Source organism: Lepidochelys olivacea, assembly GCF_965140295.1.
Source record: "Lepidochelys olivacea isolate rLepOli2 genome assembly, chromosome: 10".
NCBI lineage: Eukaryota > Metazoa > Chordata > Testudines > Cheloniidae > Lepidochelys > Lepidochelys olivacea.
In genome coordinates, this window is record NC_140420.1 from 54,549,039 (window position 1) to 54,574,723 (window position 25,685).

The 25,685-nt window shown below is 39.4% G+C and overlaps 1 protein-coding gene across 7 annotated transcripts in view; it reads left to right on the top strand.

Moving 5' to 3' along the window:
* The first annotated feature begins 692 nt into the window (after nt 1–692).
* BNIP2 (BCL2 interacting protein 2) overlaps nt 693–25,685 on the top strand; it is a 35,891-nt gene continuing 10,898 nt past the window's right edge. Inside the window, exons 1-11 of one of the 7 annotated variants that reach the window (XM_084642333.1) lie at nt 693–804; nt 4,463–4,500; nt 13,438–13,535; nt 15,030–15,097; nt 16,562–16,729; nt 19,021–19,197; nt 20,053–20,155; nt 20,390–20,521; nt 21,754–21,840; nt 21,974–22,072; nt 24,795–24,830. In XM_084642333.1, coding sequence (XP_084498459.1) covers nt 13,486–13,535; nt 15,030–15,097; nt 16,562–16,729; nt 19,021–19,197; nt 20,053–20,155; nt 20,390–20,521; nt 21,754–21,840; nt 21,974–22,072; nt 24,795–24,830 — 920 coding nt within the window. In that variant the 5' untranslated portion in view covers nt 693–804; nt 4,463–4,500; nt 13,438–13,485. Of the gene's footprint in view, nt 805–4,462; nt 4,501–8,156; nt 8,463–11,151; nt 13,536–15,029; nt 15,098–16,561; nt 16,730–19,020; nt 19,198–20,052; nt 20,156–20,389; nt 20,522–21,753; nt 21,841–21,973; nt 22,073–24,794; nt 24,831–25,685 lie in introns of those variants that run through there. The other 6 variants (XM_084642334.1, XM_084642332.1, XM_084642330.1 and 3 more) reach the window with 6 other exon arrangements.

A 25,685-nucleotide genomic window follows, 5' to 3' on the forward strand; every position in this document is an offset into this window, starting at 1 on the left:
AGAGAAGCGGCTTCATCCCTGTGAAGACTGGAGCCAGCCTGACTCCTAGCTACCTGCCCTTGGCACTGATACACCCCCTGATTTGAAGGATGGATGGGATACATGGATGGGTGCTGGAACTAGGGGTGCTGCTGCACCCCCTGATTTGAAGTGGTTTCCAGCTTGTACAGGGTTTACAGTTTGGTTCAAGGGCTCTCAGCACCCCCACTTACACGTGGTTCCAGCACCCCTGCCAGCAGGGTACGGGAGCCCCTCCCCTCCATGTGACGCGGGGCCCTGTTTATAGATAGGGCTGGAGACCCCAGCGGCTGAGGCCCAGCTCTGCAATGGGAGTTTGGTGCCTAGCTCCCAGTGCAGCCCACTGGGGCGTTCATTGCCTCAACCGCTGTCAAACGGGGCCCTGGGGGGCGTGCCCAGCCTCCCTCCTCCGGCAGCTGCCCGGCTAGGGGGACGCACAGCGCCGCCCGCCCAGGGGCCCCATCCTGTAGCGAGGCGGCCGATGCCCCCGCACGTCCACTGGCGGGGCTCGGCGCCTCGCTTCACAGCAGCGTCCATCTCGCTCTCCCCGCGGCCCGAGGTGGTTGGGTCGGAACTCGCTGCGCATGCGCCCCATGTGCAACGCCTCGGGCCGTTTCCCCCCGCGGGGCCCTATGACCCGCCGCTCTCCGGCCTCTGCTTCCTCCCATCGCCCCTCCTATCCGGTTCCGGGTCAGGGCGGTGGTGGGGCCGGGAGGCGTTGGGGTCTCTCCGCTGCCCCGGGCGACTCGGAGCCGCCGCCTGGAAGAAGGATTTATTCCCCGTTCGGTACGTCCCGCGCCCGCCGCCGGAGCGGCGGAAGCCCCCAAGGGGCTGGGAGACGCCGCTGTGGCTGAGGAGGGGCTGCCCGGGCGGCGGGGGTGGGGGCCGGGGAGCGGGAGAGGCCGGTTGCTCTTGCTACTCCTCCGTGGCGGGAGGGGGCGAGGACGGGAGGAGAGAGGTGCCCCCTGGAGGGGTGTGACTGAGGCGGGGGGTGCTGGGGCGGCTGGGCAGTCCCTTGCTCATTGTTGGGGGGCGGCCCCGTTCTTGGGTCATCCCCCGAGCAGGGGCAGGGCGCGGGGGCGGGGGGGGTTTGCTCTGTCTCTGGCCGGCCGCTCAGTGGCCTGCGGCGTGTGGCTTAGGATAACGTCGTACTTGGTAAGTGTAACTAGCCTTGGCCACGGTTCAGTTGGGCTGCCCAGGCTCTTTGTTGGGCGCCCTTTCTCTAAGTTTGGAGGTAGGAACTGGCCTTTGATGTGCTTTTACAGTAACGTATACGTTAAACTACTGTATGAAACTGCAGTAATAAGGTATCTAACATAAAATCTCAAAAGCAAAGCAGTTATGTGTACTAGATCATTAATTAGGTTCATAGAATATCAGGGTTGGAAGGGACCTCAGGGGGTCATCTAATCCAACCCACTGCTCAAAGCAGGACCAATCCCCAATTTTTGCCCCGTATCCCTAAATGGCCCCCTCAAGGATTGAACTCACAACTCTGGGTTTAGCAGGCCAAACCTCAAACCACTAAGCTATCCCTCCCCCTCCCAGCTGTGTTTTGCTTTCAGAGTAGCAGCTGTGTTAGGCTGTTTCTGCAAAAAGAAAAGGAGGACTTATGGGAGACTAAGAAACTTATTAGAGCATAAGCTTTCGTGGGCTAGAGCCCACGTCATCGGATGCCTAGAATGAAACATGTAGTAAGATATACACGTGCAGGTAAGTTGGAAGTTACCGTACAAACTGTGAAAGGCTAATTAGTTAAGATGAGCTATTATCAGCAGGAGAAAAAAACTTTTGTAGCGATAATCAAGATGGCCCATTTAGACAGTTGATAAGAAAGGTGTGAGGTTACTTAAGGAAATAAATTCAATATGTGTAATGACCCAGCCACTCCCAGTCTTTATTCAAACCCAAGTTAATGGTATCTAGTTTGCATATTAATTCAAGCTCAGCGGTTTCTCATCTGTTTTAGAAGCTTTTCTGTTGCAAAATTGCCACCCTTAAATCTTTTACTGAGTGGCCAGAGAGCTTGAAGTGTTCTCCTACCGGTTTTTTAATGTTATGATTCCTGATGTCAGATTTGTGTCCATTTATTCTTTTGCGTAGAGACTATCCGGTTTGGTCAATGTACATGGCAGAAGGGCATTGCTGGTGAATGATGGCATATATCACATTGGTAGATGTGCAGATGAACGAGCCCCTGATAGCATGGCTAATGTGATTAGGTCCTATGATGGTGTCACTTGAATAAATATGTGGACAGAGTTGGCATCGGGCTTTGTTGCAAGGATAGGTTCCTGGGTTAGTGTTTTTGTTATGTGGTGTGTGGTTGCTGGAGAGTATTTGCTTCAGGTTGGGGGGCTGTCTGTAAGGGAGAACTGGTCTGTCTCCCAAGATCTGTGAGAGTGAGGGATCATTTTTCAGGATAGGTCTTAAATCTTTGATGATGCGCTGGAGCAGTTTTAGCTGGGGGCTGAAGGTGACAGCTAGTGGCATTCTGTTGTTTTCTTTGTTGGGCCTGTCCTGTAGTAGGTGACTTCTGGGTACTCTTCGGGCTCTGTTTGTTCTGTTTTTTCACTTCAACGGGTGGGTATTGTAGTTTTAAGAATGCTTGATAGAGATCTTGTAGGTGTTTGTCTCTGTCTGAGGAATGGGAGCAAATGCGGTTGTATCTTAGAGCTTGGCTGTAGACAATGGATCGTATGGTGTTTCCTGGATGGAAGCTGGAGGCATGTAGGTAAGTATAGCGGTCAGTAGGTTTCCGGTATAGGGTGATGGTTATGTGACCATCGCTTATTAACACCGTAGTGTCCAGGAAGTGGATCTCTTGTGTGGACTGGTCCAGGCTGAGGTTGATGATGGGATGGAAATTGTTGAAATCATGGTGGAGTTCCTCAAGGGCTTCTTTTCCATGGGTCCAGATGATGAAGATGTCATCAATGTAGCACAAGTAGAGTAGGGGTGTTAGGGGACGAGAGCTAAGGAAGCGTTCTAAGTCAGCCATAAAAATGTTACCATACTGTGGGGCCATGCGGGTACCCATAGCAGTGCCGCTGACTTAAAGGTATACGTTGTCCCCAAACATGAAATAGTTGTGGGTGAGGACAAAGTCACAAAGGTCAGCCACCAGATCTGCTGTGACATTATTGGGGATGCTGTTCCTGACAGCTTGTAGTCCATCTTTGTGTGGAATGTTGGTGTAGAGGGCTTCTACATCCATAGTGGCCAGGAGGGTGTTTTCTGGAAGATCACCGATGGATTGTAGTTTCCTCAGGAAGTCAGTGGTGTCTCGAAGATAGCTGGGAGTGCTGGTAGCATAGGGCCTGAGGAGAGAGTCTGCATAGCCAGACAGTCCTGCTGTCAGGGTGCCAATGCCTGAGATGATGGGGCGACCAGGATTCCCAGGTTTATGGATCTTGGGAAGCAGATAGAATGCCCCTGGTCGGGGTTCTAGGCATGTGTCTGCACAGATCTGTTCCTGTGCTTTTTCAGGGAGTTTCTTGAGCAGATGGTGTAATTTCTTTTGGTAATCCTTAGTGGGAGCAGAGGATAATGGCCTGTAGAAGAGTTAGAGAGCTGCCTAGCAGCCTCTTTGTTCATATTCCAACTTATTCATGATAACGACAGCACCTCCTTTGTCAGCCTTTTTGATTATGATATCAGAGTTGTTCCTCCCGCTCAGTCTTACTCTGTTCTTGTGAGTAGGTTTGATTGAAACATACAAAAATCATATTTTGAATTGGTGTGGAGTGTGTTCTTTAATATGCGGTCAATTCAACAGGCAGCAGGCAGAATTTTTGTCAAAACTGACAAAAAAATAAAAATAAAATCCTGGGTTTATTGCTAGATTAAAATAGATAAATGTTGGCTGTCCCAATTTTTATAGTAACAGGTTCTGAATATTTAGATGGATACACCACACTAACTTACAGGAAATAGTGAGCTAGGTTCAATCTATTGGCCCCTGGAATACTAAATTCACTTAAATTTTTTTCAAACTTCAGCTGAATGCTTACGTTCTTGCTCTCTACACAGCACAGCAATAGAAGTTGCTCAAAACTCCACTGGCCTTGTATTAATGTAGGTTTCCCAATTTTTTTCAGAAACTAGTCTCATGGACCACCTTCTCTTCCCTCATGATTTAATGGATTACCCCTGCCATTGAATATTAAATAACTGTATCCCAACTAGAACAGTTGCATACATCAAAAAGTAATATGAGGAAAGAAATTAGTGTTAACTTCTAGCGTATTTTAATAGTTGGAAACGAGGAGGAGCCCAGCACCATGTATGAATCAAATCGTGGTGGATCACAGTTGAGGAACTGCTGGCTGAACTCTAAATCTTTCTTTAAATGATGATTGTGTTTAGTTAGGCTATAGATACAGAGTGGCTGCATTATCACATGTATTTAACAACTGAAACAGACACTTAAGATGTTTTTCAGTTATGCCCAAGTTTCTTCAGTGGAAACTACCAAGGTAGGTGAGTACATACAACTTGCAACTCTCTCCTCTGTTTTCCAAGTAGAAGTTTTTTGTACTAATGATTTGATAAACACTAATGATCATTATGTTGATTTAAAGTGATTACTACTAATCTTCTAACAGTATTTTCAGCATAAAATTCATAAACAACTCCATCTCTTCCAGCATATCTGTGCTTAATCTGGTGCCAAGTCTGTTAATTGCACAGCTGTGTTCTTGTTAGCCACCTTAAATGACTGGTTTATTAAGCAATAAGACATTCTAGGTGGTGAGCTTCAAGATGATTATAACGCCTTGGGCTATATTCTGAGGCACAAAGCCAAAGTGCCTTTACCCAACTTAAAGCAATAACTGCTGTACAGTGCATTACCTAGAGTTCAGTATTGCTATTACGAAATGGAATTTAATGCAATTTCCTCATCAGTGAAAGCTATTTTTAGAGTTACAAGATGCTTATGAAGCAAGGCATTTTTATTACTTTCTGAAGGGTGGGAAGGACTTGAAACTTAACAGGTAGTTAGTACTTGATAAAGATTAATGGTTATTTCATTTTTTTTTTACCTCATGTCACAAACTTACAAGCAATTCAAACAGGGTTTTGCTCAGGTGCAGTAAAACATATAATGGTGTTTTAATTTAGGTAACTCTCTGCCACTTGGTTGAATTTGGAAATGCTATTTTTCTAGTCACAGGTTTCAGAGTAACAGCCATGTTAGTCTGTATTCACAAAAAGAACAGGAGTACTTGTGGCACCTTAGAGACTAACAAATTTATTTGAGCATAAGCCTTTTGCGAGCTACAGCTCACTTCATCGGATGTATACTGTGGAAAATACAGAAGATGTTCTTATACATACAAACCACGAAAAAATGGGTGTTTACCACTACAAAAGGTTTTCTCTCCTCCCACCCCACTCTCCTGCTGGTAACAGCTTATCTAAAGTGATCACTCTCCTTACAAGTCATTATGCAAGGTAACCTATTTCCTCTTGTTTTGTCCTACCTACACCCCCCCCACCCCCACGTTCTTGTTAAACCCTGGATTTGTGCTGGTAATGGCCCACCTTGATTATCATACACATTGTAAGGAGAGTGATCACTTTAGATAAGTTTCAGAGTAACAGCCGTGTTAGTCTGTATTTGCAAAAAGAAAAGGAGTACTTGTGGCACCTTAGTCTCTAAGGTGCCACAAGTACTCCTTTTCTTTTCACTTTAGATAAGCTGTTACCAGCAGGAGAGTGGGGTGGGGGGAGAAAGAACTTTTTGTAGTGGTAAACACCCCATTTTTTCATAGTTTGTATGTATAAGAATATCTTCTGTATTTTCCACAGTATGCGTCCGATGAAGTGAGCTGTAGCTCACGAAAGCTTATGCTCAAATAAGTTGGTTAGTCTCTAAGGTGCCACAAGTACTCCTCTTCTTTCTAATCACAGTTCTTCTGAAAGTGTTACCAAAGCTGAAAATGATGTTGTTGTCGTTACAAAAAGTTTATAAATTTTAAAGGCAACTTGAACTGAAATTTCATGCTTAGCTGGTAAGATAACTAACTTAATGTTCTCTCTTACATGCTGTGGAAAAATGTAAAGCAGTGTTTTCTAGATAGTATAAGTGATCAAAAGAGATTGGAACTAAAAGTTAACAATTTTTCTAAACCGCAAATAGAACTTTTTATCTGATCATTGGTCCAGGGCCAGTACTTAGAAAAACTTACTACACCTGAAGCCATTACTGTTAATCCACCACACATCCTGTCTTGCTGTGAAGTCACTTTAAAATCACTGCTAGTGTTAGAATGGAATGGATTTACTGATCTGAAAGACTGAACTCCATCCAACATGATGCATAATCCTTTAGCATCAAGTTGTTGACAAGGTAGTGACTAAGATCATTAGGGCTTGCTAGGGCTAGAAATGAATGCTCTATACATGTGGAAAGATGAGACTGTCTAGTTTCTGTTATACAATATTTAGTTCTAGCCATATTGGTTCAGAAGATGTACTTTAAAGCTACCACTACTTCCAAGTGATCCTATGCTGATCCAGGACTGAATGTATAAAGTCCTCTTCCTTGTACCACACTCTTAATTTTGTACAAACAACTGCTGTTTGCTTGTGAATCTTATGACTTCTGATGGTCTCTAGTTTTAACTATAGAACCAACTGTGGTATAGATTCCAAAGAGAGGAAGGACACAATCTCTGTATCAAGGTTTTTTGTTTTTTAGTACTTGGATAGGTGTCCAATCTCTAGTTCTATTGATCTGAGCTACTTAACCACAAACCAGGTTAAGCAAGGGCAGTAGGAAGGCAAACTTTACTATATTGGTTTGCTAGTTTATTTGAACCCTGATCTAAAGGACCTGCCTCAAACAATGAGATGGTAATGGATAGGATGTGAAGACTCAATCTATAGCTGATTTACTGATACTCCAAACTATGAAACAAACTGATATATTGTTACCGTGTCAGTGGCCAAGTGTTTTTGTCCATAGATTCTAGAAATGGACCTTCAAATAACAATTGTATATTTAATTTTGAAACATTAATGCTGCTACTGCCTCTATCAAAAGAGTAAGAATTGGATTTTAATGATACTTTCCTGTGCAGAAAATCTGGTTTTGACATCCAAATTTGTGTGCTTTGGGACACCTGGAATATGAAAGTCACTGAAAAGCCAAACTTTGGCTCTTGTAAGGGAGCAGAACTGCACACCAGCCATGTGATGTGAATTTCATCTCTTGGAAGTTGTCTGACCTTCATTACTGTAGCTATCTATATAGCAAACTTAGTTTCTAAGAGATCAAGCTTCAATTAATTATACAGGTAAAGTGATGGACAGGTATTGAAAGAAAACGAAGCTCACTGTTCCAAGAAGAAAAGAAGTACTTGTGGCTGCTTGTGGGGAGGAGTGGGTGAGAACCAGAGAAAAATTGTTTTTTCCCCCCAGTCTTTCCTTAAAACTTTGACTGAGCGTGAACTGCATTATCAAGGCATACTAAACATAGCTAAGTTTAATTTTAATTTGTTCTTCTATTACTGAAATAAAAATATAGGTTGAGGTGCTTTGTTAAGGAAGTACGTTAGGAGATAAAATAACATAGTGGGTCCAACACTGTTAGAGCAGCAGGTTAGGGATCATGTACTGAAGATTTTTGTTTAGAAACTGCATAAGCAGAAATTGTAGTAGTGGGCTCTCTCTTTTTCTGCTTTGTAAGCATTTGTGAGCAAAATGTGTCAAATTATTCTGTAGCTAATTCGCGAGTCAGCAGTATTCTGACTTCCTTCAAACTGATGCTGCTTATTACTCCTGTTGTTAGTTTCATGTTCTTGTAGCTTCTAGATGATAGTGCTTTCATGCATGAAGCTTCACTTAGACTGTTTTGTCTATCTTGACTGTTTAATCTGAATGAATGTTTAAAGAGATACTGAAGTTTAGTTGATCCAAAATTTGATCTTCCCTTAAATCAGCATGTATTTTGCAGACAATATCTTATGCAGGGCTTGAAATTCTTCTTGTAAATGACTTACAATTGTGTTACATGGTCCTTAAAAATACCTGCTTCTTAAATCATCAGTGAATAGAATATTGCTGATAAGAATCCAGTTGCAATCATCTCTCTCCTCCTGCCTAGTTAATAGATCTGAGAAGTTCTTTTATAGAATAACTTCTAAACTTTTGCATCTTGAGCAAATATTCAAACCCTGTTCATGTTACATACTTAAGTAATATCTTTCAAGTTTATCCAAATGTCTCATAAAATGTGTACACACAGGGATTCCTTGCCCACTGAAATGCAGCAACCTCTGAGGTAAAGAACAGTTGTCAGCTGATACACAGCATACTCCACACATGTAGTGAGAGGAAAACTTGCTCATGGTATTTGGGATTTTAAATGTCAATGCAGTGTATACAGTCTCTTAAAGAGCATCATCTGAAAGTGCCACGTTAGGAACTGCATGGACGTGAGTTTCTCATTTCTTAATTTCCCCTATTCTTTTTAATTTCTAATTATCTTTTATTTTCACGTTAAAGCGGGCTCTTTCCAGTTTTCTCTCATTAACCTTGATTGTTCTTATCTTTTTACTCCACACAAAGTATTCTCTGCTGGTTGTTACTCTTACAAAACCTTCCCTTTGTATATAGTCTTCTGTTCTGCAGTCTATATTGAGAAATATTTTGACTGAGTTAGGTTCTCCAGAAGGGAAATACTCCTATGGAAAAGGCCGTGTTCAAAATGTACCTGCCCTTATTGATAGGAATGTCTAGCTCCAATCATGTAACTTTCTTCCAAATGTTTGATATTTACTGTCTATTAGAAACATTGATCACTTAATTAATTAGGAGACACTGATTTGTTAGTGTCCAGTTTCAACATGTAACAGAGACTAAACCTTATAAGGAAAATAATTTGACTCAAGCACCAGGAGCTATGTCATGACTTTTTAGAACTGTAGAGGGAAGTTTGTCATGACCTGGAGAGGGAACCCGCTGGAGTACATGTTTAAGAAACTAGTGTCTCAGATGTAACTGAACTGTGGTGATAAAGTTGTAGCCAACACAGCTGAATTTTCAGGTGAAAGTGCACTGCTTTCTTCAAGGGGTAGCTATTGAGAGTTTGCTCATTGGCTAAATGAATCATATTAATTATCTTTTGGTCTCGCTCTGCAGTTTTGTCTACTTGACACTGCTGTGCTACATAAAATCAGTAGCTCTTAAAAATAATTGTAGCGAATGTAGAAATTGGTTTTATGTCATGGGGATTGTTTGTGATTCTAACAGTGCAGAAAATTTTTGCATCTACCAGTGGTTGTATGCCATTCAGGAATTGAGAAGACTGTACATTTTGTACATTGATGGTTCTTGTTTCGGTGTAGGAGGGCCATCACTTCTTGTGTGCCTTTTAATAAGAATTAACAAAACAGTTTTCTGGCAATTTAGCCCTTTATATAGTCTGGCTGCTTTAGCTGCATGATCAGATTTAAAGTTTATTCTCCATTGTGGTGGTATGTAACTCAAAGTGCAGTCCAATGGCACTTTCTTAATCAATAAATTTGACTCTTGTGCATTTCATGCTTTCTTCAGTGATAAGTTCTTACTGCACCAAACTCCTGTCAATCCTGTAAAATCAACATAGCTATGAGATTCTGAGCTGGATTCTGTTTGTGACTCCTTGTTACTGGTGATGTGTGAGCCTGAAAGAACAACACAGCTTCATTTGAATGTCCCAGAGTGAATTTGCTTTAAAAAAAAAAATTAACTATCTGAAAAAATGTTCTAATTTTGAGATAAATGTGGAATTCCAATAAACCTTTAAGGCACTGTTCAAAATCAAACTAGACCATAAGACTTTGCTTAATTTTGTCTGAGACAGAAGAGAATAACTTCATTACCATTTCCAGAATTACTGGGAGATTTCTATTGTTTGATAGTTTGTGGCAATAATGGATTGATGTAATCCAGTTTACTAAAAGCTATTAATATCTTACAATAATACTTGACATTTTTTCAAAACCTAACTGGTGCACAGTTTCCTCATAAGTATTAACCAATTACCAGCAGAACAATTAGGAAACAGCTAGCAAGTGAAACTTATTTGATATAATAATCTTCATAGTTACTAGTACTAATCATTCTCAGTTCATATTCTCATTTTCAGGTGAGACACTTCAGTGCTGTCTGCCATAAAAGTATTTGGCTGGACACTGTGGGTTGACTTGTGACACTTAGCAAAGTGTCTCCCTACAAGGTTCAGCCTGCTAGAGCATCTCTCAGGGGTTTTTAAGCGAACATGTTGTACTTGTTAGTAAATTAACTATGTAATATCCAACATCTGGGTCAGCTCGAAGGAATAGATGCCATATAGATATGTGGCAAAGCAATAGATGATTGAAACTGTTTGCAAGTGGAAACATTATAGAGATGCTGATTTGACCCTTTCACACTTTTAGTTCTTGCAGAACTTTTTTTTTTTTAAAGCACCTCTTGTGCAGGTGCTTTACCTTTGTATTGATAGTATTCTATCTCTCTGGCCTAAATTGCGGAATGACTTTTGTCCAAATTGGGCACCTGATTTGGACTGCTCCTGCAAAAATGCCAGGAGCTTATGGAAGCTTCAATGAGCAAATATTAATTTAAAAATATACAGGTGATATTTTCCCACATTGAAGCAATGTTTGCATTCTTGTTGTGGCTTACAAAACAAGATTAGTTAACATGAAAAAGGAGACGTAGTTATAAAGATGCCAGGAAAATATTCTGAATCAGACATGTTAAATTATTCCTAACCCTGGCTGTAGTCTGCAGTTCATCAACATAGTCATATAATGTTTATAAAGTTATAATAAATTGTGTATTAGATATAAAGGTTAAAGGCTCCAGCAGTTAGTGTCATATATATGTAGGTCACCTTTGACAAAGTCACAGACATCAAAGGTGAGCACAAATCCTAGAAATAAAGATAATCATTTAGTTCCTTTCTCTCTCTCTCCAGCATGAGAGGAGCTGATAAGCTTAATGTGCTTTAGTATTGATATCTCCTTTTCTTGTTAACTATCAAGAATAAAATCTCTTGTAGGTTTACTTCCTCACAAATAAAAACTAGTAGTTTTCTTCAGGTAAGACTGAATTCTCTATTGTTTTGATTCACTTAGGAACTCTTCCTTTATGAAATCAGAATGACAAGAAATCTTTAGATCAGCTATACAAGAACCTCTTGTCTGTCTTAACTAGCTTTGACATTAAATTATACAAGTCAGCTTACTAACATCTGGGAAGAAGTACACAACATTAAAAATGTTGCCCTTGGTTTTCTAAATATGACTTGTAATTTATTTACAATCAGTTGTAGATTCTAAAGAAACAGTAGCAAAATCATTAAGAGGATCTAATGGGGGTGCATAAAAAGCTTCGAAGTATTACCGAGAGGACTTAAATTAGTACATGAATTCACTGGGCCAGAACCTTTAGTTCAGTTTGATCTATATTATCAGCAAGGTCCAAAACACATTGTATGGCTTTGCAAAATTACCAGGATTCTCAAGTTTTCAATGTAACATTTTCCCTCAATTCTCATTTTGGCAATTATCCCTTAAGCTGTCAGCTCATCACTAAACTCTGAGGTGTATCAGCTTAATATTTGCATTAGTAATTTTTGATGAAATCACATGATTCAAGTTTACATGCTAAGTAAATGCTGTTTTCAGAGATGGAATTGTGGTAAAGATTCTAGAGAAGTCTTAAAGCCATCAGTCGTTACAGATTTTCAGTTGATTGTACCACCTCTAACAGAGATGAAATGAAAGGCACTGCAAAGACCGAAAAAAATCATATCTTCTGTTCTTTGTTTCCCACATTTGAATAAGTAGTTTTAAAATCTTCTATATAATGCTTCCTTCCCTTACACCATTGCTGCTGTTTAGGGGGGCATCATAGGGGAAACGGTGGTGAAAGTTCATCTTGGAAAGTAAGATGTTGAGATAAAACTGCAATGATGGCAGTAAGGCAGGGGGGAGAGGAAGGAACAAAGAAAGCAATATTAAAACTGTCAGTGGGCTGTGCTGAGCTAATTCCAAGAAATCATCAGCATTACAGAAGATTATGTATTCAATATCAGTTTTCATTTTGCTGAGTTAAACCAATAGAATTTCCAAAAAAGGTGGGGGGGGGGCAAGGGGACTGACATAAAATTAAGCAAGTTGTGCTTCCAGATTTCCCATGTGGTGCTAGTGTCAGGAATCTTCCCCAGGAGCATTTCATGTGACTAATTGCAAGTAGTCCATTCTTTCATATCCCTTCTAATTCCTTCATTCTGCAGTTCTGTAGACTAAACTCTGCTCTCCCATCTGTGAGGCAGGTCCATGTAGGGATGACAAGGTGTGATTTGAAAGCTGGATTGTGGCTGTGAGAGCAGAATTTTACTATTATTGAAGACTAGGATAACTTCCAAAATCCAGCAGATAGGATCTTATTTAGAACACCAGAAACTGACACACAGCCCAACAGTGATTCAGAAGACTAATTTCTTGCTTTATTTTACAACTAGATACTAAAATGGACAGGCCAAAAAAAATACTTAAGTATGTTCTTCAGATATACTGTTCACCTTTCAGGAATGGAAAATACTATCATGGCAGGGACATTGAAGAGAACTGGTTTTATCTATCAAAATCATAATTGTCCCATGATCAAATGTCCCCCTCTTCAGATCATTCTTCTGTGGCTTTCCTTCTTCATTAAGCAAATCAAGCTTGATGCTCTCATCCTTTCTTTAGTTCTCTGCATAATGTTGCCGCAGTTTGTGTATCTGCTGATGTCTCTTTTCCCATTGTTCCCCTTACACTCTTGCTATTCATGCCGTTCTCATTGTTTCCTTTATTTCTTATAATGTTGCCCACAATGTTAGGAACAGCGTGCTAGGATCTCTGTTTTCAGTCAACTGATTTCTGAAAACTGAAAGCCCACAAACACTAACCCATGACAACATCTCAACATCCCAATTTTAAAAAAAAAAAAAATAATAATTTAAGTAATCTCCATTTGATCTTTGTAGGTACTTATACTATTCCATTCCTCTCTGAGTATCTCCCAAAACATCAGATCCTCACAACATCCCTGTGAGATAGACTTGTCTATCTCTATTTTAAAAATGGGACACTGAGGCAGAGTAGGTTCTTACCCAACATCACACAGGAAATTTGTGGCAAAACTGAATGCAGAACTCGTGAACTGTAGTCCAGTGTTTTAACCATAAGGCTGTTCTCCCTCCTAGTGCCTTTCTGTCTGATCTTTTACTATCTTACTCTTCTAGGATAGACTGTTCTTCATTTGTCATTTGAGTGTCTAGTGCACTGTCACTACTTAAATGCTGTTTCTGGAGTGGATGGGTGGGAATGGAGAGAACATGGCAGTGTTAAACATTTTAAAATGTCTTGTCTACAGCTCTTGGCTCACCAGGAGTCCGTATTAGCTACTGAGGCAAGGCCGAGGATGGAAGGTGTTGAATTTAAGGAAGAGTGGCAAGATGAAGACTTTCCAAGGTGAGAGATTTTCTTTTTATTTGTAAAACTTTTCCAATAATCTGTTAAACTGAAATTGTGCCCCTTTAGAACAAAGGCTATCAACTGCAGTATAGTTAGCACTTCAACCTGAGCCAGCCAGGCATTCATCCTGCCTCTACAGCATATTTATGTTTGTATGCTCCTTGGGCAGTATGGGCCACTTGCCCCTATGCCTGATGTTAATATGATCTCATGTGAACCAATCACTAGAAACATGTTCTTTTAAACATTCTACTAACATTAAAATTAATTCTACTAATATAGTACGGCTTAAAGGGTCTCAGAACTTAATGGATGAACTTGCCTTTTAATGAATAGGAAAGGGCTCTTATTGTTAGCAACATGTAAGCAAGGAGGAATATTAGTCTGTGAACTTCCTACATTCATGCAATGAGAACTATACCTTAAAGCTTTAAGGTAACTTTGCATAATTCTGAAGTGCTACATATTCTTATGAATGCTTTCAAAGACTAAAAAGTATCATGTGCTCAAATGCACTGGGTGGAAATTAAGTTGAAAATCAATTCTGGGCTGTCTACGCTTCCAAGCTTTTTGAAAATTCATTAAAACACTTCCAAAACACCCCAGAAAATTACATAAACTGTGCAAGTAGGGAAAAAGACTTAAATATAAATCAGGTCAAATTTTGGAGCTTGATCTTTGATATGGTGGTAGAACTTCAAATTGGAGCTTTCAGGTGCGCTTTAGAATAGGACAGTAAATTTTCCTGAAACGTACACTGTGGATAATTTAAGCTGTTAAGAGGGAAACATTTATATACTGTTTTTTATAAATTGTCATCTAAAACTTTACCCAGCCTTGCTCTTTTTCTTTTTATTGCTTCATAACGAGCTTGGCCCAAGACTTGAAGAAACCTTGTTTCACTTTAGCTTCCAATTTTGTGTGGCATGTTGTTTTTTTTAATAGTTGTAATTAAACTATTCAGTTAAAATATTCTTTTATATATATATCTTTACGCCTTTTTGCTTCATCTTAGTGTATAGGTATCTTGTTAAGATTGCCTGGATGGAAACTAGGACATTGTGCATTTTTAGCAGGACATAGGGTTTCTAAAGCACCATCTAACTAAATTATTTGCCTCTAAGGCACCTTTTGTGCTTCATAATAAAATACAAGTTAAGTACTTTTCTGGTCTTGCTTAACTTTTAAAACATCACATTTTTAATAAGAACATAGAACAATCCAGTGCTTGCAATAATAACTGGCAGTAACTACTGGTTTGGGTTTTTATTACATCAGCAGGTAAGGCTCACTTGAAAACTGCAAATCACTGTTCAGCCATGGTAGTGCTCTGCTTGGCTGATGTTTGTGGTCTAAACCAAGCTATGTTTAATCTGATTCCAAACCCACAATGTCACTTTATATGTGTTGGTCTAAAGATTAATATCGGATTTTTCACTAAATAATTTGCAAGTGTTTCCTACAACAAGTGTCTTTCTTTTTCTGGACCAGGCCCCTACCAGAGGATGATAATGTTGAAGCAGATATACTAGCTGCAGCTGATCGACAAGGCCCACATGGTAAGAACCTCTTAACATAGTAGAAAGTTTTGGGTAAGCAGTGTTCAAATCAGTATATTTGTGTTTGAATACCATCAAAGTTTGTAGTAGAGACAAAATGGGTTTACTATAATACAGATTGGGCCGAGAAGGTGTTGTCTTCACTTCCACTGTAAACTCAGAGCTCAATTAAAATCACACATTGGTTTATGTAGTTTATTTCTTAACATATTCCTGCTTTTAACTTGGGGTTTCCTGGACTATGACAGTCTGCTTTAGTTTTGGCATTTCCAGTGCTGGATCAGTTGCTTTATTTCATTCCCTGCTTTCAACTGATGTGTTATTTATGTAGGGTATCTGCCTTGACCTTTTAAAGCATGTTAAGCATACACCTGCCTAATATCTAACCTTCCATCTTACTGTAGTTTGTCAGCCATTACTCATTATATCATGAAGTACTTTTGGCACCTTAGAGACGAACAAATTTATTTGGGCATAAGCTTTCATGGGCTAAAACCCACTTCATCAGATGCACAAGTACTCCTCGTTGTTTTTGCTGATACAGACTAACAAGGCTACCACTCTGAAATCTGTCATTATATCATCTTCATATGAAGACTTTTCAAAGGCAATAACTTGTATAACTCTGAAATATAGTAACAATTGTATTTAATCTGTAATAGAAGAAAATAGCAGGAGCTAGTTAACACAGTAGGTTACATTAAACTAGTCTTTTACACGTACCCAACTTCAGTACTATTGTATACTTATGTCGTGTATTGTGTAAACACAGTCTAGCATATACATTCTGATAAGTATCCTGGACTCCCTCGCCAGTTAAGTGTGTTGAGTACTGTATATTTTTCTGTCTGTGGTTGTGTTTAAAAAAAAAAAAATTAGGTATTGTGATGTTTGAGAAGTACTGTGATTATATAATCAGATAGATTAGGTGAGGTAATATCTTTTATTGGAGCAACTCCTGTTGGTAGAAGGTACAAGCTTTTGAGCTACACAGAGCTCTTCAGGTCTGCTTCCTTCCCGAGACCTAAAGAAGAGCTCTGTGTAGCTCAAAAGCTTGTACCTTCAATCAACAGGAGTTGCTCCAATAAAAGATATTACCTCACCTACGTTGTGTCTCTCATATCCTGGGACCAACACAACTTCAGCAGCACTGCATATAATGAAAGACTATCATGTGTGTACACCAGTGGGCACAGTTAAGGGACCATCTACGACCTTAACTTGAAAATCCTGGACTCTCAAGCGCTGATTCTTGCAACCTTAAAATTCTATTGATGTATTTTGGGGGAGGCGTTTGGAATATTGTTGTTTGTGAGGTGATGAGCATTAATGAGACTTTTTTTGTTCTAAGCACTGGACTGTGTGTGTTTTGGTTTTTTTTCTGATTTGTTATAAACATTTCTACATACATTGTATTCTACAAATTAAGTAACCTGCCTTTTCTTTTACTCCCAAACCCATTAGAAGTGAATGGAAACAAAGTTAGGAAGAAACTAATGGCTCCAGATATTAGTTTAACACTGGATCACAGCGAGGAATCGGTATTGTCGTCTGACTTAGATGAGAGTGGGGAGGTCGATTTGGATGATTTAGATACTCCATCTGAGAACAGTAATGAGTTCGAATGGGAAGGTAAGGGTTCATTGCTTCTGTTTGGTATTTAAGTAGATGTTTTCTGATGGTTATGCTCAGGCACACAGTATTCCATGTGGGTAAGAGCTAGAAGATTCAAAGAATCAGATGTACAGGATGAGAGCTAGCAGGTTCCAAGAATCAGAAGTTTAGAGATGGAAAGCAAACTATTAAGACTCATTAGACACCTTGAGGAAAACTCAATCATGAAAAATAGACAGCATGGATTTATAAAGACTATTGGCCAGAACAGAAATCAAGGGACAAAGTTTATTTAGCGTGATTGTATGAAATTAAAACTAATACTTTTTTAGGCTGAATGTCAGAAGAAGCTATGTGAAAGTCCTATTAAGTTACAGAATTGTCACTGGAGACTTTCTATTTTCAAAACTGGACTGAACAGAACACTAGAAAGTGAACTGTAGGGCACACTTCTGAATTGGCTAGGAGATGGACCATATAATTTTAATAGGTATTATTTTTCAAAGGATAGAAATTAGTTTTATGGGATGGTAATTGCTACTACACTTTCTTTCTTTGAGTCTTCAGTTGGCCATAGTTTTTAAAAAATAAAAATAAAAATCACACTAGTTCATATAAAACAAAAAAAGGAGCAGTTACTTTTCCCTTTTTGCAAGAGTATAAAAAATTGCTGAAAAGATGTAAACTACCATTTAAAAATATTTGGGAAACATATCAAAATTGATTAACGTAATACATGATCACTTGGTTCACTAATAAGCAAGACAAATGGTCAATAGCTTTTACAGAACTTAATTAAGTTTGCTTTTCAGTTTCAGAATAGTGGTCGTGGAACGGGTACGCATAGAGCCTTTGCTTTTAAAATCTTTAAGATAACAATAGAAAATTCATTTCCTGTTGGACTTCTAAAGCTCTATTTAACTGGATATGGTTACTCTAAAATTGGGAAGTAAGTCCCTGATCCCACAGTCTGATTCCTAGAGGTGAACCTTATGCCTGTACCAAATCTCCATTAATTCAATGGGGCTCCGCACAGGTGCAGAAATCCACATGTAAGAATCAGACTGCAGGATTGGGACCTAAATTTAAGTGCATTTTATGTTATCAAAATATGGTTACATTAAAGGGCACCTTTCAAGAATCCTTCTGTCTGGCATTGGGACTCTTAAGAATTTATACAGAAGTTGACAATTACCTATATTTCAGTATTCTGATAATTTCTCTTCTTGCTTTAAGAATGTATCTATTAAAATGTCAAGTGAAATTTTAAATCCGTAATTCTTTAACATTGCTAAAAGCTTGTTCCTATTAGATACTTCTATTGTACTGTAAGATATTAATTCATTCTTGCATAAATAGGAATGCTACTGCATTTAATATAGCAGGACAGAGGAGAAAAAATCCTTTGAAGGGAAGGAAAGAGTAATGTGAACTAGGAAACCATTTTAAAAAAAGCTTAATTTTTTTTAAGCAGTTTAGATTAAGTTAAATGCATTGGAAGTGAGAGTAGGGAATATATGGGTGCACATGTGTGGTGGGCTGGCCATATTTTACTGCCTTAGGGAATATGGTTTGGTGTTTATGGATAACTTTATAACATGATTCAGGAAATATTCCAGTTCATTTGTTACAAAAAGTTGCTGAAAAGGGTTTCTGTCTTTTCTTCCTTTAATGCTGCTGTCTTCATTTACCTGGAAGGATAGTTTCCATTAACAGCTTTGTCTTGGAAACAGACAACTAACATGCAGTAGGTTTTTCTCACTTTTGGTAAGGTCTGTGCAACTAAAATTCAAAGAATCATGATTTTATTAGAAAAATCTTTTCTGAAGATTCTCTTTTTAGCATAAATTTCAATTATTTTGAACATATGTATTAGTTAGCTTTAATTTCTACGAGATTTATTTGCATGTCTGCTTACCAGCTATTATTAATGTATTAAATTATGCTTTATCATGTAAATCTCTGATCAAACAAAACTTGATAATTGAAGTTAACCACTTCGTATCTAATTTGGCAGCATTTATGGTAATGAATGTTTAAAAGCATATGTATTTTCCCTAAAAGGCCTTCTACATATAAAATACAGCCAAGAGGACCAGTTTCTTCATGTAAATGCTAAGCCCAATATTTATTGGCAGATACTGTGTTAGTTCCATCACTAGAAGATGGACATCTAAGTCAGGTATTTCTGGCTGGTGGTATAGAAAGTTATAATAATTCAAACAGAGTGAAGTGGTTAACTTGCAATCTGATTGGTACTGTCACGTTAAAGATCATCATGCATAATAGGTGTATTTTAATGTTGACAGATGATCTTCCAAAACCAAAAACTACTGAAGTAATTAGAAAAGGATCGCTTCCTGAATACACTGCTGCAGAGGAGAAAGATGATGGGCGACGCTGGCGTATGTTCAGGATTGGAGAACAGGATCACAGGGTGGACATGAAGGCAATTGAACCCTATAAAAAGGTTATCAGCCACGGAGGTAAGGATTAATTACATGGGCTGAGGGGTAGCCCCTATAAATTACGACCGCCAACAGAGTAGGGTTCGGTGGGAGGGACAGAAGTAAGTCGTGGTAAGGCATAGGTATTGAGGAATCTCTAGATTTTCCACGTCCTGAGCTGCAGTAGCAAGGCATATGGGTATATTAGGGATATTGGCTTAAAAGAAAGCTACCCTAGTCTTGATGAAGATAGTATTGTATCTTTTTAACTAGTGAAAACCGAAATGGGACAAAAAACGAGAGGTGACTGTTAAAATAAATGAAAAGAACATCAGAACGTGTGGAGTATGTTTAACTCTTCCAAACTGAACACTTGCTGTAGTGACAGACTAGTTACCAGGATTTAAATATGTGGATTGCCAATTTAACCAGTTTTTAAAAAAGTAAATATAGGTTTGGGTGCTATTGCAGCCTTTGTAGACCCCTTAACAGCTTTTATGGTTTTACAGTCACTGTCCAGTTTAATGTCTGTCTTCCCCTGCTGTGTATGTAAAAATCCATTCAGAAGGGAAATTGACTACATGGAAAATGCTATAAAATACATAAACTAAACATACTATAGAAATTAGAGAGCATCTTTCATTTATAGTAAACTGTAGCTATCTGAGTAACAGTAAGTGGGGGGGGAATCAAACTTTTAAAAAATTGATGCGGTCTTTTTAGCCTTTTTGTGCCTTCATTATTTCATCTGTAAAGCACTTTGAAATAGATTAAAAAGCACAAAAGTGTAATGTTTATTACTGTAGAATTTGATCAGTGTAGTCAGACTTCTCCATTACTTTTTACTTTTGTTTTTTACTTTATTGCTATTAATAATTTTTTTCCCCCTTCTAGGTTATTATGGTGATGGGTTAAATGCAATCGTTGTGTTTGCTGTTTGCTTTATGCCTGAAAGCAATCAGCCTAACTACAGATATCTAATGGATAATCTATTTAAGTAAGTAGTCTTTTTGCCATTAAGAATTGTCAGTAAATGATCTCATAGTAGAGTTCCAACAATGCAAAAAGGGCTACCGGCCTCTTCTGCTTTTTACATGAAATTTTATATTTGGGAAATTGTGAATTTTTTCTGTAGCCTTTGAGCCTTTATCAAAATATAAATTCTTTCATTTGCACATTAACTGTCACTCAGTTTGTCATTTGAAAGCTTTCTCCTTACTTGTTGTTACAGATATGTTATTGGCACTTTGGAACTGTTAGTAGCAGAGAACTATATGATAGTTTACTTAAATGGTGCTACAACACGGAGAAAAATGCCAAGTTTAGGCTGGCTCAGGAAATGTTACCAGCAAATTGATAGAAGGTAAGATAAATTCTATTACAATAATATCTAGAAATCTCTTTATATCACTTTTCTTTCATTATCTGTAATTTGTGAAAACTGTTAATTAGCATATTGTGAATTTAAGTTTGCTAGGCTTTGGAGAATGCTGAACCCTGCAACAATTGTCCTGTTTCACACTTGTATGATTTAGGCAATGAAGCCCCAGGGCAGGAATACTGCTGGAGAATTTCATTTAATTTCAAATGAAAATGCTTGTCAACATGATCTTTCCCTCAATTGTACAATTGTATTGTGAAATACTACTGAATAAAGGTTTCACCATGTACTGTATGGTCTTATTTAAAGTGAGCTTCCTGAATAATCTCGCGGGAAAGTTGTTACACAGTTGAACAGGTCACTGTCAACTGTAAAAGGAAAGACTAGTTAGAATGAAAAGGTACTTGTAACCTCTTGCACAGCTGTAATAAGAGGCAACAAAAAATGCTTCTTTCCAGCTGAACTCTTCCCATGAGTTTTTACAGAAAAAATCTAAGCAGACCCCATTTGCTGAGCTTGCAGTTAGATTACATATATTCTGTGGGAGTTGCACAAATGGGGAGGAGGGAGTTTTATACACTAAATCTGGATTTGAAAGTCTACTTAACTTTAACTTATCTGACAAGTGGATATGCAACTCTGCTACGTTAGATGGGGTGTCAGATGCCAAAATACTGAGGAAGCTACTGTTAGCAGTCCATTTCCTCCCGCAAAACATATTGCTGTTGGTCTCGCATATAATCATTAAAGCAGCCCATTTCCACTTTCTTTTCCTTATTGCCCTTTATCTCATTCATTATACAGATACCCATTTCCCAAGTGAACCTCGCTCTCTTCTCTCGTGTGTGGAAACATGAGTTAGCTATATTGGTCCTTGACACATGCCACTAACATTTGGTCAAAAAACTCTTCATTGGCTAACTTTTTCTTAGTTCTTTCTCATCACAATCTGATACTCCAACTGTCTATTCATGACAAATTTCAACATAACCTGGTTTTGCTAGTTTTTATTCAACTTCTATTCAACTTTGGTAGACAAGAATATGACAGGGGAGTCTCTGTTCACTAGGAGTTTACTCATTAGATTACATATGACACAGAGAAGTGGCAATTATGCAATAACTGGACACTTGTACTTTTTTATATTAAAAATGCATTGCTTTTTTGACTCATTTTGTTCCTTAACACTGGTGTTCAATACTTGAATTCTTTAGGTTAAGGAAAAACCTGAAATCGTTAATAATAGTTCATCCTTCTTGGTTTATCAGAACACTTCTGGCCATCACAAAACCTTTTATTAGGTAATATTCTGGAAATTACTTCATTTAAAGAAAGTACAAATGTATTCGTACTTAAATTTCAGAAAGTAATTCTTAATATTTAAAGATGTACTCAACATTTTAGTAATTGTTCTTTACATTTGTTCTTCCACAGCTCAAAATTCAGCCAAAAAATTAGATATGTCTTTACCCTGGCAGAGCTAGCTGAACTCATCCCCATGGAATACGTTGGCATACCAGAATGCATAAAACAGTATGTTTTATTATTCAAACATGCAAAGGTGTGCTTGGTGTAGAGCACAAATGTGAAAAGTTATATGTGGATTTTCAACATGTCTATAAATCAGCAGTAATCTAGAAGAGTGGTACCCTTGCTGTCGAGGCAAAGTCTCTCTCTCTCTCTCTCTCTCTCTCTCTCTCTAGTTGTGATGGTGTTAAATTTCTACTTTGCATGCAGCAACATAATGGTACCCAGAGCATGGCAATGAAATAATACTTAGCTCTATGGTTTATATAATTCCTACATTATACTGAGTACGAACTAGTCTTGTGGAATCATAAGATCATAATGCACAAAAGACCTCTATGAAACTCTTCTTTTCCTTCGGTATTTGACTTGCTAGTGAGAAATGCTGGTCTTGCAAGTGCTTATATTATAAGCCCCTTTTATGTTGTACTGAGCCAAAGCATTTGAGGTGTTGTACAGCAGAATACAAGCAAAACAGGCTAAGCCAGGGGTCTCAAACAAGTGGACTGCGGGATTCTTTCGTGTGGCCTGCTAAGCTCCTGGGGCAGCCCCTCTCCTCTGCCTACCTCCAGGCCAGGGGTGGGCAAACTACAGTCTGCGGGCCAGATCTGACTTGCGGGATTGGCCCCGTGGCGCTGTGAGCCCCGCGCCGCTCCCTGAAGTGGCTGGCACTGCGGCCCTGGGGCAGGGCAGGCAGAGGGCTCTGTGCATTGCCCTTGCTTCCAGGCACCGCCCCCCGCAGCTCCCATTGTCCGGGAATGGGGAACTGGCCAATGGGAGCTTCAGGGGAGGTACCTGGGGGAGCGGCAAGTGCAGTGCGTGGAACCCTGTCCTCCTCCCCCCCCCGGGGGGCCGCAGGGATGTGGTTCCGGCCGCTTCCCAGAGCGGCGCGGGGCCAGGGCAGGCAGGGAGGGAGCGGTGCCTAGGTAAGCAGTGCTGGGCTGGAGCCCGCACCCCAACCCTGTGTTCTGAGCCCCCTGCCGCACCCCAATTCCCTGCTCTGAGCCCCCACTGCACCCCTCCTGCACCCCCTGGGGGCAGGGAGGGGGCGGAGTTGGGGTGGGGACTTCGGGGAGGGGCTTGAAAGGGGGGTGGGAAGAGGCGGGGCATGGGCGGGGCCTCATGAAAGGGGTGGAGTGGGGGCAGGGCTGGGGCAGCGAGGGGGGGTGTTAGTGATTCGGCCCTTGGGCCAATGCACTAGTCCTCACGTGGCCCTTGTGGTCATTTGCGTTTGAGACCCCGGGGCTAAGCAATCAAGTATATAAAAAACAAATAAGGAATCCATTTGACAATGAGATAGGAGATGGAAAAGACTATAAACATAAGCCTAACAATAGTGATTCTAAAAATCCTTGGAGGGAGGGGAAGCTTTTAAGGCCTTTTTTGAAGTGGGTATCAATGAAATAAGAGCTGTCAAAGGGGTGCATTCCAAACCAATTGGCCCATGACAGAAAAAACACATCTGCCTTCCAGCTTCAGGTATGAGGGTGGAATTTTTTTAGCACCAGGCTCTATGTGGTTACTCAATAGTACAATGCTCACAAAGTAGAGCTGATGCATCCAGAGCAACAGTTAAGGATCCTAAGAACCTATAGTGACAATCTGAAGTTGAACTTTTACTTCATAGACAATTGGCCTAAAGATCTAGGGTAGTAAGGGTGCGCCTTTTCTTTTAGCTCACTCAAAATGTAATGGCAATGTTGCTTATTACTTTGAACTGAAAGCCACATAAGGAAGGCATTAGAATAATCACACCTCATGGTCACAAGGCATGTGTTTGCTGTTGAAAGGCTGACACAGGGGCGATGTCTACACTACAGCCAGATGCACGCTCTGGCGATCAGTGCACTGGGGGTTGATTTTTAGCAGGTCTAGTGAAGACCCACCAGATCAATCGCAGATCTCTCTGGTCGACCCCGGTACTCCACCCTGAACAAGAAGAGTAAGGTCTCCTGTCGACCCAGTGCGGTGTAGAAGCCACAGTAAGGTGACCTAAGCTACGTCGACTCATGTAGCTGGAGTAGCGTAACTTAGGTCGACTTACTGCGGTAGCGTAGATATAGCCAGGAATAAATGTCTAGCTGGTACAAATTGCAAAACTAAACATTTTGTAACACGTGCAGAATGTGGCTTTCTGTGGAAAAGGCAGAAACAAAATTAACATAAACTTGTAAATCTGACACTCTGCCTGGAACAAATTCTCTTCAAAAGCACAGGATTTGAAGGAGGACGCTTCTGTAAGTAGAGATTGTTTACGAAATGAAAAGACTTATGTCCGCCTAAGGTTTACAAGACAGCCTTGATGCAACCAGCTGCAATAATGATCAAGCACTGATCTTCTGCAGAGACCAAGCTTGCTGGTCCACAGGGCAAGGTATATACTAGAACATTTTGCGATACTTCTATTTTGGAGAATATGACCCTTTGAGCTGTACTTCAAAATTAGGTCATAAGGTCTCTGGATTTTGAGGTAGATATTGCAATCAGAATGGACTAAATAGTGTACATTACTACTGTTACCACACAGCAACATATAAATATATAAATCTCTGCTAGTTTGTCATTTTATTTCAAGCTGGTATATATTCATGATTTTATGCTCTAAATAACTATGTTAGTTTCAAGACTTGATATTCTGTTTCCATGAGGAACATTTAACACTTGTTGTTTTGAGTTTGGTTGGCCTTCATATCTTGTACTTACTGAAATCAAACTTTTCCCCACTAAGGTATGAAGAAGAAAAGTTTAGAAAGAAACACAAAAGGTATATATGTATATATATGCACACCTTACTTAGGGATGCATCTAGACAAGACCATTTGCACTGCACAAACTAACTCTTTCCCAATTGGTTGGCTTGCAGACATGAATAAGCATTTGTAAATATAAACATGCACTAATAACTAAGCTTGTTTTGAAATAGTTACAGTAAATATAACTTGTAAGAGCACTCCATGTAGAAGTGTAAACCATGGATGGGTTTGTAATCTGTCAATATTTTATCACTTCGGAGATGCTTTTATTAAGGGGATGTGTTGACTTTGAGCTGCATCTTCAAAAAGGCAAAAAGTCATCTGCATTTTTGAACCTGCTTGAACAAACTAAGTTTGTTGTTAAGAATAACAATTAACTGTTTGAATGCTTAATTTCTAGATGCCAAACTGGTACAATTGTAGAAGTTACTTGGAAAACAGCTTCTTACAAATTTCAGGATTAGAATTTCTATCTTTCTTTATTCAGTATTCACTAATTTTAATTATTTTCAAGATATCTAACTTGCACAGGCCCTAAATTAGTTCATATTTTGCTCAGTGCTGTTTGTATTTGCAAGCAATTCTCGCATCTGATAAAATACTTAAAACAAATGAGTAATTGCCATTCAGTGTCTACCAATAACCTCACTAAAACGCTCTGCTTCTAACTTTAAACTTTTATTCTGAGCACTCCTGCTGCTATGTGCAAAACAATAAACTCTTTAGGGACAAGTCACTTTCTGTAAACATGTCATTGTAAGTAGGAAGATTGAAAAGAGAAAAGGTATTAAGAATTAAAGCTGTCAGAAATAACTTTTCCCTATAGATTTTACTAGCTTTCATAAAAAAAACAAGAAAGTAAAAAG